Raw genomic sequence first — 19,808 nt, 5'->3', positions numbered from 1 at the left:
AAAACTCCTCTCTAATCCATAAATTCATGAACTGACTCCTAATCTGAGTTTTACAATTAATTCTCAAATCCCTCTATCTCTCAACTATCCTAAATCTCTCATGTTCTCCTACATTCGAGAACATTTACAAATATGTCTCACTATATTCAATTAAATCCTATTCTCTTTAAAATCACTCAAAAGCCTAAATAATTACATTAATTCACACTTAGGAAACCAACTCCCTTGAAAACACAATACCCCTCTGTCTACTAAAATATTATTGGGCTAAATGCTCCTGCATCACTATACCAACCGTTATACTTAATAATCTTATATCTTTAACAATTATTATATTTTTGTATCCAAAACTCTCCTTTTATATAATTCTCCCTCGTTGTACATTCATAATTATGCGTATTATTGCTTTCCCTGCAATGTCATTATTTTTCAATAATGTAAATTATTTAACAACAATACATATTGTTAAAATATAATTTTGTTGGTTTATTAAAGTAATTGGATAGTTAATTGTTAGTCAGAATTATTTGTAGAGAGATAATTTTAGACATTATTATCTTAAATATTTTTAGAAAATTGTTGATATTTATGAAAGTTATTAGTGCAACAGAATTCTCAAAAATTCCTAATTTATCGTATAATCTATTTAAATGTTAAGAGGGCATGCAATGCCCCCATATATTTCTAATTAATTTCAGTTTTTAATGGTGAAAAAACATGCAATGCCTCATATGTTTCCAATTAGTTTCATTTATATCAATCTCTGTCTATCTATTTAACATGGCATTAGAACAGATTTAAAACTCTTCGCAAAATGAAGAGCACACAACAAATCAAGGTTAGAGATTTGATAAAAGAGAGCAGACAACCAAAAGAGCCAAACATACCAAATCAAGGTTAGAGATATGAGTTGGTCTTCCATGCAGGAAGAGCCAAACATACCAGATAAATTGTGATAAAAGAGAGCAGACCACCAAAAGATCCAAACATACCAGAGCAAGGTTAGAGATTAGATTTGGTCTTCCATGCATGAAGAGTTGTCGATTCACTGTTCACTACCACCGCAGTCTCTAGAGCTGCTTAGCCATGGACGTAGTCGTTTAACGTTGATAAAAGGCGGCCCCGAGTCACCCTATTCGTTGATATAACAAACTTATTCGCTAATAAAGAGGGTCAACAACCTAACCTACGTAGGAGTTTGTTTGAGCCGAAGGTATTTCGAAGTTCAAAGACCATCAATAAATATCTAAAGTTTAATTTTGAGAAAGTTTGAAAATTCAAATATCAATTAAATATCTAAAGTTCCTCACACTTGTATGCAACCCCACTCACTTAAATCACATTACAACCATGCTCTTTGTAACTCTATGCAATCACATGGGCAATACCTGCGTTGATCTAGAGTTTTCAGGGGCATGTCCAACATCACTGTTGCTTGATCCAGGAATTGACGATGGCCATATTCTTCTTCCACCACAACATCTACGACCACCAACCCGCTATCATTTGGAGCTTATATCATTTAAGGCATTAGCCATTTTCCAAGCAGACATAGCCCATGCTGCGTCTATCAGTTTTGTGTGAGAAATCACGTGCCAATATGCTCGCATTTCCTTGGCAAAGCTCATCAAATCTTACATTGCACACCAATGACCCAACAACCATGGATGCAATGTGATAACCATGACCACTTGGGTGCAACCACATGTAGCCCTAGCAAAAGACATGGCACTAATCAACCTTTCACAGGGCTCATTTCTTTATTGGCAAAGTCCAGGCTCTCGAGCTAGACATCGACATGCAACACATCAATGATGACATGGACAGCTTGATCATATGCTGACCATGTTGATCCCTTATTCTCATCTAATCCCAAAAAATGTTTGGGGCTCCTTGTGGTGTGGAGCTCATATAATATTTTTGAAAAATCCCTTCTATGCTTTCTAGAGTCTCAACCTGCGCACAACGCAATCTTTCAACTACTTGTTTCTTATAGCTTGGGCACTCCATGACAATTTGGCAGCGTTGAGAGCTTGATCAGGATTTCCTCTCACCACTTCCGCTTTTTCTAGCCACACCTCCTTACTCTCCAATGCTTCTTTGCCCACCCAAGTACCATTGATCCATTAACTCACCTTAGAGTCATTAAACCCTACAACAATCCTCAACAAGCAATCATCTGCGATCCAACTATGCATAGCAATGATCCATGATCAATGATTTTTCGCACTTGTAGGTAGTTTCAAACCTCGCTCTCAGCTAGAAAAAAAAATATTTACTTATGTTTATTAGAGGAACAATAAACCATTACCACATAAACATAAAAAAAACACATGCAAACATAAACACCAATGTTTATTCTAGGAAAAGGAAAACCTAACCTAATGGAATTCTATTAGTCTCTTTGGCAAAAACCCTAGCCAAGCTAACCAAGTGAGCCTTCATTTCTCACATCCCTAGCCTTATGCCCCAAGTTAGTACATAAGAAACAATAACCATTAAATATACTAGGTTACCTAAATAAAATGGATTGCTTTGATGTTGTTGGAATTCTAAAGACATTCTTTCGTGGAGGAGATACAACCCTTTGTTGAGGATCATTTTCAACCTTCTTATGTCCTTCACTTCGATTTGGCCTTTGGAGGATTTTGCTATTAGGGTTCTCTTCAACCTTGCTTTGCAAGGGCTTCGAGCTTTTGCCTCCGTTGCATGGAGCTTCACCTACTTCTTTTTCCTTCATCTTCAAGGGAGAAATTTCTTGATCCTTCTCATTAATGACATGATTTTTCTTTTCAACATCTTGCAATTTCTCCTTTTACCATTCCTTGAGAATTTTTATTTCATCTAAAGCTACATCAAGTTCCTTTTTCTTTTGATTAACTTTTGCCTCATATTTCTGAACAGATTCTTCTAATTGACTTGCCAAGTTTTCTCTTTCTTCTCTTCTTCCTCTACTTGAAGTCTTAGAAGGGAAACTCATTCTTCAAGTATCTGATTTCACTTCCTTGCTTTGTTAAGATCACATAAGATGTTGATAAATTCTCTTTCCATGTCGAATACTACTTCCTCTTCATATACTTCATTGGAATCACAATCATCATCATCATCGTCGTCTTCATTTTGATCTGCATGCTTCCTTGAGTAGAAATTATGAAGCTTCTTCTAAAGCCTTTTCGCTGATGAGCATTGATCTACTTTGGCTTTCACATAATCTGATAGAGAATTAAGAATAAAATTCATGGTTTTGTATTGTACCTTTTATATTTGTCGGTAGATGTGTCTCCAGAAACAACAAAGTTCCATACATCATATCCATGAGATTTCACATAGGCTTACATTATGGATTCTGATATGTCATATTTGGTTTCATTAAACTCAAGAGCTTGACCAACTTGATTCTCTTCATTAGATGTAACAGATTTTGAGACCATTGTGATACCAAAGACTTCCTTTGATTCCTTTTAACGTTTGGCGGCTTGCTTCCTCGACCTTCCCATCTTGATTCACCTGAGGTCTACCTTCCAGTTGTTAGACTGCAACTGAAGGAGCCTGCTCTAATTCCAATTGTTGGAAATACTGAGAGGGGGTTGAATCAGTATTTCACTCCAATTAGTTATTTTTTAATCTTCAAGCATTAATTAACATTAGCATCAGATTAAAACATAAATTAAAAACACCATTGAACAATGCATAATATCAAAGGCAGTAGCCACAATATTTTTAGGTGGAAACCCTTCCTGGAGAAAAACCACCGAACGCTTCTTAATATAGGACTTTCAAAAATACATGAATAGGAAGCTCCAACTTCCAAGATTTATCAGCTCCAACTAAAGGGATGCTCCAACACCCTGATTTACGAACTCCAATTGCAAGGATGCTCCAATGCCCTGGTTTACCAGCTTCAATTGGAAGGATGCTCCAATGCCCTAGTTTACCAGCTCCAACTAGAAGGATGCTACAACACCCTGCCTAGGACCCAACCTACCCTAGCACCACCCTGTCGCCCTGAGGTATTCTTGGGATTCAACCTGAAGGACACTCCAATCTCTGCCTTGAACCACCCTGCCACCCTCCTCAGAAAACTACCACTTTCCCTGAAGATTTCATCCTTCAATTTACCACAATGAATCACATTTCACAATTTTCACACTGGACCCACATCTGCTCAATAAACAACATCAAACTGCAATGCAATATTTGCTCAACAATCAAATATGCTTCAATACCAATGATATCCAATAATCAAGACAATTTGGTTACCAAGGTAAAATCAACAATAGTAAACCTTTACTCATGAATAACATCAAGCTCAAACAACCTAACCATCAAACCATTCTACCCTATCATCTTAGACTGGAAAATGTCATTAATTAATGTGAAAACCCTAGCTCATCAATTTCATCATATTCTCACTGGAAAACATCATGAACCTCAACAACACTACAAGCAACAATGTATTCAGGAACAATGCATACTTGAAGCAGCGTAACATAGATCAACAACACTCTGTATCTTTTATCAATGATAGAACCTTAGCATCAACAATATGTCATCATTTGACATTGACCAGCAATCCTACTCTAGCTTAGCAATACATCTCACTACATCCTTTGTACCAGCGCTTGATAGTTGATACTCTCTATACTACAATTGAGTACATTTCTTCCCATAACTCCTACTACACAAACCATAGCAGCAACAAAAAAAACCTATGCTCCAAGACCCAAGAAACATGTCCTTGACATGAGTAGTGATAATACAGGGCTTGTACCTCAACAATACATATTAGCTATAACAATCTTACTGTCAATAATGACATATATAAATAGATTAGCACTGTTATCTCTTCCTCTACATGCAATGGTCAACGAGAATATGTCGTGAAGATAAATCAACAACCTTTATTGAACTGTCAAGTTTAGATACAATTGTAAGAATCCCTGCTATAGTTCAAGAATAGTTTGGCTCATACCTCTGATTTTTTCAATTGTCATCTTCACAATAACAAATAACACAATTCACAAATATTGTTTCATATCTTGATGAAGAATGTACCACATTACCTTGCAATTTATCTTTTTCTGAAGATGCCCTTGTTGATGAAGAGTTTACCCCTAATTCATCACTCTGATCATACCCTGGAGACTTCCTTAAGTCTGTGCCCAAGATGTCCACATATCACCGTGTACAAAGTTCTTGCCCTAACCACAGTTGAAACCAATTTAAAGTGGATGACTATCACAAGAATCAACCCAAGACATACCTTGGTCTTGAAGACAATTTGCAGTGTAGGCTATCCATAGAAATCTTGCCTTCAACAACAACTTTACTCAATTCTTGACCTTGTATGAATTGTCAACACATTGCAACAAGCTCTAATAATTATTAGGCATGTAACAAGATATACAGTATTCGCACCTTTGCCCTTACTAATCAACTTAAGCACAACATTGTTATAACCAAGTCAATGCAAACACCAAAACAACAACTATGCGCACATACCAATACACTTTAACTAATTACAACCTCAAACAATTTCCTATAAATTAGATCATCAACTCCACTCTTTGCTATGGGCACTAAATCACATACTGTGCACAGAAAAGAAAAAATCATACACTCAACAACCTTGCAATCATTATCAATGCAATAACACAAAATCATACTCAGAAAACCAAAGCAGATAAGCCAATGCTCAAAACAAGGTACATCAATATGTGATCATCATATCACACTAGAACCTAATCAGAGAGGATATGTCACCACAATTCATTGATATAAACTCAAGGGCCTTTATTCCAAAATTGACATGCGTTCGATTACTTGACACACACACTATAGATCATATGCTACAACCTCACGTCGGGCATACACCTATGTTAGAATAAACTAAAGGGGGCATTCTTCTAAAAAAAACAAAGAAGGAATGTTGTCGATATTGAACCAGAACAATCACTAGTTCAAATAGATACCTACACACACCAGAACAATCACCAGATCATTTAAACACCTTTGTGCACCAAAATAATCACCAGATCTATTAAATACATGCTAATAGAACTTACTTCAAAAGAGGCTCACATTTAAATACGCCTTCATCTGAGAAAAAACACTTATGCACTAGATCGGATCCTCACACATTCACCTGATCGTAGAAACATTGTTGACATCAATGGAAACACAAAATTTCCAAAAAGTAGAAATGTAAACTTATTGGAGGAAAAATATTAGAACAATTAATAGAATGAAGCATTGAATATAGGTTATCCATCTCTTCCAGGAAATGAATAGGTGGAAATTTCAAGACAAGCCCCTCTGACAAGATTGCAAAGGTTACAGGTGCAAAGTAAGGAAGATAGTGTTTCTTCTAGTAGATTTAGTGAGAAATCGGAGAAATAGTCCATCTCCTAGCAGTGGATTAGAAGATTCGATGAGAAATCAGAGAACAAGGAGCTTAAGAGAAATATATGAGCAATGTGATGACATATATCAGCAAGCCAATTTTTCCTTAGTATCTTGTTATCCTAATTATTTTGAATAGGTTGTGAAAGAAGTGCATTGGATATAGGCCATGAATGAAGAGATTAAAGCTATTGAAAGGAATGAGACGATAGATCTTGTTGAACTCCCAACAGATAAAGTCACCATTGGTGTTAAGTGGGTGTACAACACAAAACTAGATGAGAAAGATAAATTAGAGAAATATAAGGCAAGGCTAGTTGCCAAAGGATTTTCTCAACACCTAGGTATTGACTATGGTGAAACCTTTGCTCAACTAGCAATATTGGATACCATTAGATCCATGTTACTAGATGGCTGTCAAGTCAACTTTCTTAAATGGAAAACTAGAAGAGGAGGTGTATGTTACTTAGCCACCAAGATTTGAAGTAAAAGGCCAAGAGTACAAAGTGTACAAGTTGAAGAAAACCTTGTATGGATTGATGCAATCTCCAAGAGCTTAGCATAGTCTGATAGAGTCATATTTACTCAACAATGGATTCAATAGGAGTAGTTATGAGCCCACTCTCTATACCAAATCAGATCACGGTAAAATTCTTATAACTTGTATTTATGTTGATGACATGATATATTCTAGGAATCTTAAGTTAGATGATTTCAAAGCCAACATGAAAGGATAATTTCAAATGAAATACTTTCATATCATATAGTACTTTTTGGGAAGTAAATTCAAGCAATCTACTCAATTGATTTTCATATGTCAACAAAAGTATGAAACATTTATCTTAAAGAGGTTTAGGATGGAAAAATGCAAACGAATAGAGACACCTATTACAATAAGAACAAATTTGAGCAAGTAGGTTCATGGACCAGGAGTGGATTCAACTTGTATAAGAGTCTTGCAAGTAATTTCATGTACCTTACTGCATCTAGACCTGATATTATGTATGCAATTAGTTTCATTTCCAAATTTATGGAGTCTCTTAAGGAATCTCACTGGAAATTTGGAAAAAAAAGAAATGAGGTATATTGTAGGTACAAGCCATTATGGATTTTGGTACACACATTCTGAAGACAACATTCTCATAAGATACATAGACAATGATTTTTTTGCTTGTATTAATGATAGGAAAAGCACATTAGGACATGTTTTTCACTTGGGCACAAATTTGATGTCATGGGCTTTTAAGAAACATTCAACTATCTTAACATCTTTCATAGAAGAACAATATGTAGTAGCTACTACAACATCATGCCATGCAGTTTGGCTAAGAAGATCCTTGAAAGGCCTTGCACATGTGGAGAAGGAGCCAAATTCTATCTTTTGTGACAACAGTTAAGCAATTTCATTGTCAAAGAACCATTTTTTTCACAAGAAAAGCAAACACATTAACACTAGCTATCACTTCATTCATGAGCTTATCAACAATGGTGATACATTTCTTCAATTTTGTGGATCTTGAGATCAAATAACAAATATCTTCAACAAACCATTAGGAAAAAGTGTTTCAGAGTTCCAAACAACACTTGGGAATTATCAGTGTTGAGGAATGTAATAGTTAAGAATAAGGGGGTTTGTTATTAAAGTATAGCCTATCATGTTAATTTAAGTAGTTGGACAGTTAGATCTCAGTCCGAGGTATTTTTAGAGAAATATTTTTAGACACTATCGATCCAAATATTTTTCGAAAATTCTTGATATCTCTAAAGGTAGATATCCTAAACAATTCTAAAAAATCCTTGGCTTATTGTAAAATATATTTAATGGTGAAAAGGGTGTGCAATGCCCCGTATGTTTCCAATTGATTTCATTCCTTCTCTAATTGTTTGTTTAGTTCACATATTTAACAATCTTTTTTAGTAAGATAAGAAGTTTCCATCACTCTGTCAAGAAAGATACATGGCTTTCTATTTCTCCCGCGTTGGTCTACCACTAGGGAAACCAGACCAACGATGGAAGAATAAATACTTAGTCAAAAATAGTACAAACAAAGGACATTTGTGATGATAATGGTTGTCCATGATGATGATATCCATATAACAATACATAGTATCTATCTGAGGCTTAGGAAAAAAAAGATAGCTAAACTTAATATATAACCTATAAAAGACCAACATGAAATCAATATAAGCCAAATAGCAACCCATGAAGAGAGTTTGGGAGGACATAGAAACATCTATAGGGTTTGCAAGGTCTGTAGCAAGGCAGAGCCCTTGCCTTTCTATAGCAGAGCCTCAATTCTAGCCAACCGAAGGGGCATATCTATGCATTTGAGCCCAATGTCGCAGTGATCCAATTGCTATTCATTAATCGACATAAGGATCTCCCTTTTTGCCTCATTTCATTCCAACAAGACCTTGCTAAGAAAGGATTTCATGTTCCAATACAATTCAATTGTGCATAGATATCGATTTTGGCGCCCATGGTTGTTGCCTAGGTCCAACACCCACTCAACCACCAAGGCGAGAATTTCCGCGTCTATGTATTCTTCACTATCAAAATGGACTTTCTCATCTACATGGTTGATCTTCTATTGAATTGGATTAGGAGTTTGTGCTTGATAACGCCTGCCATCATTGTGGGTGCAAATGCGAGTGCACCCTTCCACCCTCGAGGAGGAGCCTATACGAATCTTTTCTCTTTGTCTTGGCATGGAGGCAGGGCCATTGTAAGAATGTTGAAGCGATAGGGAGAGTAAGGAGCTAGTGAGGGGGCGGACAAAGGACAAATTGTGAGGAGAAGCACCCGATAAAAGAGAAAGGGAGATTGAGCAAGAGGAAAGATGGAGCATAAATGAGGATTTGTAAGGAGAGAGAAGGAAGAGAGAATCTAAGAATCAAAACAGTTCACCATCCCACAAAATAAAAACCTTGAATAATATGACATATAAACTGATGCAACCAATGAAAGTTCGCTTTTTGAGAATAACTATGAACTGTGCAAACAACCCCCTTGACTAACAAAATATCCTCACAATTTTTTACTAGTGGGAGAAACTAATCAAACCAGAAACCATACATGCCAATAACACCACTAAGAAAATGGGACACATGTGTACCTTTGTTGGCATGTTAGTCGACGGAATGAGAGTAGTGCATAGTGCTCTTGGACCAACTTCCAAGCCCAACATCTGCCTCGAACTTCAAAATACCACTCATTCATAAGGAAGAGACTGAAGGTGATAAGAACTAAGTGTACCCAGGGCTGAATGAAACACAAAAATCCCAAGATGGGCCAAAGAAAAAGTGAGGTGGGGGTGGCCAAGTTAGGAGGACCATGGCCAACCCCCTCAACAAAGATAGAAACAATTGTGCAAGCATGGAATTTCCCACAAAGACTATCAAAAATACCAAATGAGAGAAGTCTTTTGCAGATTTCCTTTGCGTAAATAAGATTATGGAATAACCAAGCCATATTGATTGACATGTGAGCCTCAAGAAGAATCGATGAGTGAGACAATTCCAACATGCTTCATTATTCAGAATCATGTGAGCGAGCCTCAAGAAGAATCGATGAGTGAGACAGTTCCAACATGCTTCATTATTCAGAATCATGTGAGGTGAGAGTAGATACAATGAAAGAACCTATGGAGAATGAGACAACCATGCCTCCCACCTAGCTTGAGTGAGTTGACGATGGTGTCTCCATCCCTTCTCACTCCCATCTCTCATTTAAAACCCTTATGTGTGTATTTGAATAAACTTGAAATATCACTACGATAAGAGAATATATTTAACATTACTTGAAATTGAAATTTTATTTATAAATTTAACCTAATATTAAAAAAAGAAATAAATAAAATTTAAAATTAAAATTTAAAATTTTTATATTACTTTTATATACCCAATTTATTTTTATATATCATGTATTTTATCTCATTGCTTGCAACTTAGTTTGAAAACTTTCATATATATATATATAAAAGGTTTCCAATCTCCCACTTAATACTTAGTTTCGTAACCATAACTAATAAAATCAAGAGCATCTTTCAATTATAATCGTACGAAAATTTATTTTTATTTCCATGCTTTTTACAAATAAAAGGTTTACAGTACATTGATTCTCAACCGTGTTAAAAACAGAGGCCGACCATGCAGGCTCGCTGCCAGTGGCGTATATTGTATACAGATACAACCATATTCAGCAATATATATGGACAACATATCTTGACCTTCGCTTTGGGGTTTGTCACCCATTTGATTCAATAGTTCATGTTTTCCAAACATCATTCCCTTTTTGCTCGCCTAAAGAGAAGGGAAAGATAGATAAGGATATTGATCAAAAGCTATAGTCTTTAGCCTAAGCCATCAAAGAATATAGATGGAGAGCTATAGTCTTTAGCCTTGACCATCCCTAAAGAGGGGAGAAGGAGAATAAGTATACTGATCGAGAATTACGGTCTTTAGCATAGACCATCGCCAGAGAAGGGATACAATCCCTTCTGCCCAATGAACGCCTTTGAAATCCTCGAAGTGAGTTATAAAAAAATGGGTTTATTTTGAGAATCATCCATGGTTAAATTTAATTTAATCAGTATTTATTAGTATTTTTTAGTATTTAAGTGTAATTTAATTAGTATTTTTCTTAATTATAAGTTAAAATTTTACATTTTAGTCTAATTAATTTTTAAAATTATCAATTTAATAAATAGATTAAAAATTTATCTATATCTAAATTTAGTATTAAAAAATTATCTGAGAGAAATTAAATATATATTTAAAACTATAATATCTTAGATATAAGCAAATCTGAATTAGAATAGAGAAAATAAAAACACTATCAATTCTAAGAATTGAAATTCTAAAATAGAGCATAAATTTAATGGTGTCCATAATGCTAAGACTCCAACATCAGCACTAACCGTGTTCATAGTATGGCATTCTTATCATACTTCTATGCACCATGCAGGTTGAAGACTAAAGTCTAAATGTTCAGTTTTACTAGGCACATTACACTCATGGGACATTTATATGCTATATAAAACAGTAATCTATGGGGATAGAGTAATCATATTTAGGGCATGTTCAATAGAAATAATAATTATTATTATTATTTAATTTTAAGGTCACGCCAAGCCGGACACCAAATTGGTGTATGAGACCCCCTTATTTGTGGGACAAGTGACCCACCTCCAGGTAGCAATTTATTATTATTATTATCCAAGGGACCCACCTCTGGGCAGGGATTTTTTTTTTTTAACCACATGGTGAAGTTACCAGTCCTAATCTATGGGAGACCCAGGATCAATCCTTGTAGCTGCCTCTATAACACCAAGAGCATAGCCAACCACCTGCAAGTAGGGTATACTAAGTTCCTATGATTTTAACCAAGAGCATAGCCAACCACCGGCAAGTTGGGTATACTAAGTTCCTATGACTCACATACCCCCAAGACCGGATTGGGGAATCCACCCCTTTAGCTTCCACCATAGCAGGCCAGTGTACTCAATGAGATTTGAACTTCGGTCCGACGGGCTTTGCCCAAGTGACTTACCGTAAATCACTGATCTGCCCCTTTAGCTGCCCCTTTCCTCTATACATTAGAATACACTGATATTATATTATTATATTATATAATAATATAATAATAAGTGTATTCTAATTTATAGAGGAAATAGTTTTTTTCACCAGAATTTACCAAAAACAGGCAATACAATTTCCAGATTATATTGTTTAAAATACATTTTTGAATGCATAAATAAATTCAACACTCTGAAAAATCCAGAAACACTTAAATTAAACAAATAAAATAATTTAAATTCAAATTTTTAAAAATCTCTATAAAATTTAGATTAAAATTAACGAGACAAGTTAGTGTGCCTAACTTGTCCCGTTAATTAATCTATTTCCTCTCATCCACAAAGAAAACGCCCAGACTCGGGATTGGTGGATCAGGTTGACCGGTCATTCAACAATGTTCGCTAGTTAGGGTTGCTTTCTCTTTTCTCTCATCGATTTCATTTGACTTTGACTTTGAATTTTACAATTTCTCTCGTCAAAATGAGAGAAATTATATTGTATACATAGGTGGTGACGTCCCAGCGTCGAGCTCCAGTTGTGAAATCTCAAAAGGGGCTAAGACGTGTATTGCAGGGTTTGAAGATGTACTAAAGTCATAAAAGCCCTACCTAAATATCCCTAAAAGTGATTGATTTTTGCTTCTTTTGAAAATATGATTTAAAACTTTCGTTATAAAAGAGTCCAGGAAAGTAAATCATCTCACCCGGAAGCCCTTTGCTATTCCCGAACTTCATAACTTTTCGCTTCCAAAATACAGCCACAACCACTCCCACCAATAACAACACAACAACCGCACCACCAATGCTCCATTCCAACATTTTAGGATGACGTTTTCCTGCAGTTAATGAGAATCAGATTAGTAAATGCTTTCATGACTGAATTTAATTAGCAGATGCTTTTTCAGATATTACCACTGATCTAAATATGGATGACAAGAGTACCTTCTGGTGCCCTTGACGGCGGTATAGCAGGACCACTTCCACCTGCAGTTGAGGCAGTGAGCAAAGGGACACCATCACCGTAAAACTTGTATCTCGCGTAACGAATTACACAGTAGTCATAGAAGGCGGCTCCTTGGCTAGTTCTTACTGGACACGAACCCAAAGAGTCGTACAGAATTTGGAGGCACTGTTTACATTGAGTCATAGTAAGGTCTCTCCAACATTGAGCCAGAGAATAAACCCTATTCTCATTTCCTGTAGCGAAACCCACATTACTGGACCAAGCATTCTCCATAACCCTGGTCAATAGAGAGGCAATATTCCAATCCTTGGAACCCCCAACGTTTCCAGCTGCGCCCTTTGTTGAAGTGTTATCGCAAAATGTAAAGGTGTCCGCTAATGCATTCTGCAAATTTGTTTGATAAAAGTTGTGAGTGGCATATCTCAAAAAGCATCCGCTCAGATGAATGCTTACGGAAATACAATCGGTAAAATAATGAGTGAAAGACTTGGTAATGTTTGAAACGCATGCCCGGCAAGCAGAGGCATTGAGGTCTCCCCTGCACTGAGCAAGTCCGTACACCTTATCTCCATTCTCTCCATGAGATGAAATACTGTAGCCCGTCTTATTAACATTCTCCACCAGTGAATTCAGAACCACCTTCAAATTCCTTTCCAAAGAACTTCCAGCCGTGATATTACCAAAAATACCAGTACAAGAGACTACTAGTTCACTAGTAGGAGAATCATACAGAGGTAATGGTTGTATGAAATCATTCTGAGCTAATGCTAATGTTAGTAGAAAGAGAATGAAGGAGAGAGATAATTTGGATTTGGAAGTGAAGCGAGTGATATTCCTTGTGCAATTACAGACCTTGTTGGAAGGAGCCATTCTCTAATTGAAATCAATCTGCGGAGAACCTGAAAAAGTGTCCGCGCTGCCTTTCTTTTATCAAGAACAGCCCCCCGGTTGAAAGGTAAGGCAAGGTTGCAGTGCCTTTTTGAAGCGGATGAGAAAGTAAATACGAGATTTAATAGAAACGGTCAGCGCAATCTCTCAGCTTCACATTTCAATTCAACATCTAGATTGCGCTTCACATTTCAATTCAACATCTATGTTATTTTGCGTCTATATTTTTATTATTTTGATTTTAAAAAACATTAACTCCCGGAGTAAGTTCTGAGGGTTAGGGTTGAACAAAGGTGTCTGTTAATGGGTATACTTTATAATCTGGTCATATGTTTTATTGATTTTTTTTGGAATATCAATTAAGATTAAGATGATAAGGTTATATATATAATGGATTTAAAAGTAGTTAAATATTTTGAAGATTCTAGGCAGGCGGCGGTATACGAATTGTTTTATCCGGTACATCCATGAGTCCAGCTCCTTGTCGACTTGATATCCAATATCGCGATTGACGTGGTGTTTAAAGTCATCGGCTGAGTACCTGGTTTCATGTGAGGGAAGGCAGTATTTTCACCCTTAAATGACCCGATGGGTCATTAATTCTCTCATCTATACATTTGGGATTCTGTAAATTTCAAGCACCGTGTCGTAAGTTGATAATTGGTTTATTGATTTTACATCTTATTCATTGGATTATTGTTTAATAATCTTTTTAGATTTGAAAAGGCATTACCATGGTTTTTTAATTGAGTCGGTTTATTGTTTTTTTATTTTATTTATTTATCCGATACTTAAAAAATATCAAATTTTTTAATATGCAAATTTTTTTATTTATTATAAAATTGGAGGAAAGGTTTGCACTTTTAAAAATTTTATTTTTCTAGAGTCTTAGTAAATATGGAATTAAGATGGATTTATCGTGGTTTTTAGAAACACACTAATAAAATGTTTTAATTAGAAATAAATTTCAAGAAATTTTTCTAGTTAATTTTAACCAAAATCCACAAAAAAAAAATTGAAGTTGTTTAATCTATAAAATTCCATGGGGTTTTTTAGGGTGTTGAATCTATTTATGTATTCAAAAATATATTTCAAACAACAAAAAATCACTATTTTGCTTGAAATTAGACTATGTCTATATATACACACAAGAAATACAGAAAACTGGTTTGGAATATATATATATATATATATATATTCCAGTCAAATTTTCCTGAAATTTGTGTGTATATATACAACTTGAGTGGGCCTAATGGCTAAGAGTATGTGATCACAGGTTCAAAACCAAAGTGAAAGTATAAGAAAACTTTTAATTTAAATTACTTTATTTTTCTCTATATAAAGTTGATATATAATTATGTTATTTAATATGGGCATTGAAATATTTTATTGATGGTTGAGTGAGCACCAAACCAACACCACCACCACAACTACCTGGACCCCACATAGTGGAGCAAAAATCACAGATACCAGCCTTGAGAGTCTCTCTGCCTGAGGTATACTAACATTGTCATATGCAGATTCAATGGTTTTTGGCCTAATTCAGATGCATTACATCAATGGATCTACTCCACATGGTCAACAAATTGTGATATCCATCTATGTTCCAAGGGGTTTTTTATTGTCAAATTCGACACAGTCAAGGATAAGGAATATGCCCTCAATGAGGGACCTTGGTTTTGGGCAATCCAGGACTTTTCATGATCCCTTGGTTCCCAGGTTTTGATGCCACTACTATGGTGGTTTCTAAAATGCCTATTTGGGTCAGGATACAGAACCTCCCACTACATTTCTGGCATCACAAAGTATTAGAAGGAATGGGGAATTTTATAGGAAATTTTCTCAAGATGCGGATAGAGTCTTAAGAGGCATATTCACCTTCGCCAAAATATGTGTTGAGGTAGATCTTAGTCAAGGATTACCTGATAGCAATAATCTGATCCATAACAATATACAGTGGACTCAACCACTAGGTTATGAAAATAGGACATTCCTCTACCGTGGATGTCAACAAACAGGTCACCTAAACATGGCACCTTCTTAGTACCTGCCCAAACACACCAGAAGAAATAAGAAACAATCATAAAAACCAAAAGGTTGGAAATGCACAGAGCCTCTAGTTGAAACAAGAGAAGAAGATGAGACAACAAAGAGCAATGCAGACAACAACTAGTAGAATGTACAGATCAATCCACAGAAGGACATCACAGAGCACAAATCTGCATTAATACAGTGGCCTAACAACCCTTCGCAACAGTTCGAGCAGCACACAACAGGGAAAGAAGTTAGTGGCAGTAAACGAATCCATGGATCAGAGGGATTGGATTCGGAGAAAGAATATCTAACTAATACCAATGAGAATCAAATGTCTATTGTAACTTCCACTCCCAACACTGGTGGTTGGCGAAAAGTAGAAAAGAACAAAGGTAGGAAAGAATATATTAGTGTCTTATGGATTCTGAGAAATCATACATGCTATTACTACATATGCTCATTAGCATCTACAACATGTAATCTTTCTGGAAATTGGACCTGCTATAACTGCATATGCTCATTAGCATCTACAACATGTAATTTTTCTCTTTTTGAATAAAATTACGATTTTTCCAAGGGAATTTTTTTTTATTGATGGTTGACACTAAAATATGTTTTCTTTATTAATATATCTATTCTAAAATGAATTACATATCGTTGAGCCAAGAGGCTCATCCTACAACCCAGTATGATGTGTAAGGATATCCGTATGTCATCAAAGTTGAAATTTTGCTCATTTCGGCCAAAATAAAAAATCTAAAAATTCTAAAAATTAAAAAAATTAAATAACTATACAAAATATTTAAATAATGTCGGCTCATAAAAAATTTTACACTTGAATAAATTGGATCCATTTAAGATGGATCTATGCTGGTATAATGTCAATAAAAAAATTTACACTTGAATAAATTGGATCCATTTAAGATGGATCTATGGATCTATGCTGGTATAAGGTAATACTTATCTTATGCAAGGTCTGGTCATTGAGAGTGGCATTCTAACTCTCAACCCAACCATAGACAAATTGTAGCCAAGTATTGATTACAGTTGTCACCCCCGAGCCAGATTCTAGTGCTTGAGGTGGAGTGCTTCTAAGGAATAACTAAATCTCTAGCTAAAACATGGTGTCCTAAGGGTACACTGCCTTCACCCACCAGTTATTTGAATGGTCAATGAACCAGTGAACCTTCACTTATACACAACCAATACTAATGGTATGTTTTAACCAATATCACTACTGAAACATGGTGTCCCCATGAAAGCTACACTGCCTTCGCCCACCAACTGTATAAGAAAATTAAAACATCACAACATCATAACAAAGGTCCTAACACAAGGAGTACGACCTGACTTCAGAAGAAGAGTTCCCACTTAAACAAAAGGTTCACTAGTTAGCTAATATACCAAGGAGTATTGGGGCTTCCTACTATTGCTGGTTAACAAGTGGAGCAAGCACTAGTACCATTCAACGCTCAAGGCAACACATGGTGGTTCACCAACCCCACCAACACTAAAATGCCCTCTGCTCCCATCAAGTAGATTCATTAATCCAACAAGATTCCTAGTGGGTTCTTCAAACCTTAGGCAAGCCTATGATATATTTCACCCAACAATACTTTTTCTGAGGATTCTTCAGCTAGCATTTCTTTTTTCTCTGTTCTCTTCCACTATGCATGCATGCCCAAATGAGAGAATGAGAGAGTGTGAGAATGCCCCACTATAATCTCCTCCTTGCCAACTTGTTTTGTGCCCATAACAGACCAACCATCTTTCCTTTTCCTAAGTTTCCACGTAGTCCCTACCTTGGACAGTGCCTTCCATTCCCATCTTGAATGCTTTGTCCTTTGTTGCTTGTTATTGGAGGCTAAGGACACCCGGACCTATCCCCTTTCTTGTTGGTTACACTTATTGCATAGTCAACCTATTAAATTCATTTCAACCAATTAGGGTTTAACATTTAAAACATCATTTCCATTAAGTAATCTCCTTCCTCAAGCAATCGAATCTATGTTCCTCTCTCAACCATTTAAATAATTACAGGTATTTATAATGAGAGAATTATTGACCAGGGGGTATCATAGTCCCCTTCCCCAATGAGAGAATTATTAACCAAGGGATATCATAGTCCCCTCCCCAATGAGAGAATTATTAACCATGGGATGTCACAGTCCCCTCCTCCTTGGGGGAACACCATCCTCAATGTTCAATGCACATATTCATTATAAAAAATAAATGCTTAAAGTACACAACATAGCTAATATGGAGCTTTATATATGCAATGTATCGTTTCAACTTTTACAACACATTTTCTATCCATAGTGGCTCACCCAACCACTCGATAACAATTCTTGATTAATTCAGCCATCTCCCAGTGGCCCTTCTGAAATATTTTGGTGCTTTTATTGCACACTCTGATATCTTCAAGATGTTGTAGTCCTCTTTTCAGTCAGCTTCATTCAGCACGAACGGGAAATTCCCATGCCTTCCTGTAACATGGCATACAATCTCTCATGAGATTCATCATAAGAATTTGCAAAAAAATAAATTATACCTCTTTCCTTGTCCCTTGAATGGTTGCTCAACCATTCACACACATCTTTAACAAAGCCCATTTATCAGGTGTTCTCCACAACTTCTTGTTGTTACAACGTAGTGGCTACAAATTAGTCATTAACAAACCCATTTATCAGGTGTTCTCAACAACTTCTCATTATTACACCACAATGGTTACATGTTCAGTCATTAACAAGCCCATTTATCAGGTGTCCTCAACAATTACTCATTGTTACACCACATAGGCTACAAATCAACGCAGGAGTTCATGCAAAGCACAATGAGCCTGAATTAAGCCATGGAGAGAGAGATATATAGTTAATAATGAGGAGGTTTTATCAATTGCATTACTCCTGAAGGAATGAAAGTGCACTCTCGAACACTTTTTAGCCCCCTTGAGATGGTCTAGAAGGTCATCAATCAGTGAGATTGGATACCTACTCCAGACATTGATCTTATTCAGTGCCCAATAGTTAATACAGAGCCTCCAGGTTCCATCCTTCTTCTATACCAACACGATCAGGCTCCCACAGGGTGATGAACTTGGCTTGATGTGCCCTTTCTGTAACAACTCCTGAATCTGCCTCTTGATTTCATCATTCTCCAGAATAGAGAATTAGTAGATTGTTCCATTGGGTAGCAATGTGCTAGGGGTTAAATCGATGGAGTGCTTGTCCTCACAGTGTAGGGGTACCCTTGTGGGTGAGGTGAATATGTCCCTGTAATCCTCCATGATGTTGTCCATCTGTTGTTGTCGTGCAGAGGAGCCTTGTCTAGAGGTCGTGGATGTGGCCACAATCTGCTTATTTCCCTTAGGGTGAAACATAAGGAAGACAAATTTCTCAATCTAGGAAGTGATCTTACTACATTGCTTTGTAGAGATCAAAGAGATGGTGGTAGGTGGTGCTACCTCTGGTATCCTGTATAACTTATTTCCCATAGTAATAATCATAGTGTGAGGCCTAGACTCATACATAGGATGATGCTTCCACAAGTATGGTTGGCCCAATAATGCATCACAAAATTCAAGAGGAGAAACATCAAACAGTGCCTCATCTGTGAAGGGCTTGATGTTGTAAGGAAGGCGACACTGTCGGATGACATAGAGATCTCGTCCTGAAATGAGGTTCTTTTGGCTCCCATTGTCGACAATGAACTACAGTGGGAAACCCTTCACCCACATCTGTGAGTGGAAGAGATGCTCCCCCTCCTCCATATCTTTAGGCTCAATCTGCTCAACTTTGGTGGTGGCAACAGTGGCACTGGGATCTGCATCAATAATTTTCTTCCATTTGTCATTCCCCTTGTTAGGTTTTGAGTTAGAGTCAAAACATGCATCTGACTCTGAAGCATTCAGCTCGACCAACAGTGAATTCTTGGTTCAACACTCA

The 19,808-nt window shown here is 36.4% G+C and overlaps 1 protein-coding gene across 2 annotated transcripts in view; it reads right to left on the bottom strand.

Annotated features, from left to right (window-relative positions):
- The window catches only part of LOC149206352 (cysteine-rich receptor-like protein kinase 2), a 133,221-nt gene extending 119,272 nt beyond the window's left edge, over positions 1 to 13,949 (bottom strand). Inside the window, exons 1-2 of one of the 2 annotated variants that reach the window (XM_089393687.1) lie at positions 12,921 to 13,949; positions 12,683 to 12,814 (exon numbers count right to left, since the gene is read on the bottom strand). In XM_089393687.1, coding sequence (XP_089249813.1) covers positions 12,683 to 12,814; positions 12,921 to 13,812 — 1,024 coding nt within the window. In that variant the 5' untranslated portion in view covers positions 13,813 to 13,949. The remainder of the gene's footprint in view (positions 1 to 12,682; positions 12,815 to 12,920) is intronic. The other variant, XM_089393688.1, reaches the window with a different exon arrangement.
- Between the last annotated feature and the right edge of the window lie 5,859 nt (positions 13,950 to 19,808).

Source organism: Pinus tabuliformis, chromosome 1_2, assembly GCF_031772625.1.
Source record: "Pinus tabuliformis cultivar Carrire ecotype Pingquan chromosome 1_2, CPIR1, whole genome shotgun sequence".
In the NCBI taxonomy this organism is placed as follows: domain Eukaryota; kingdom Viridiplantae; phylum Streptophyta; class Pinopsida; order Pinales; family Pinaceae; genus Pinus; species Pinus tabuliformis.
This window is presented reverse-complemented; position numbering and strand designations above follow the sequence as displayed.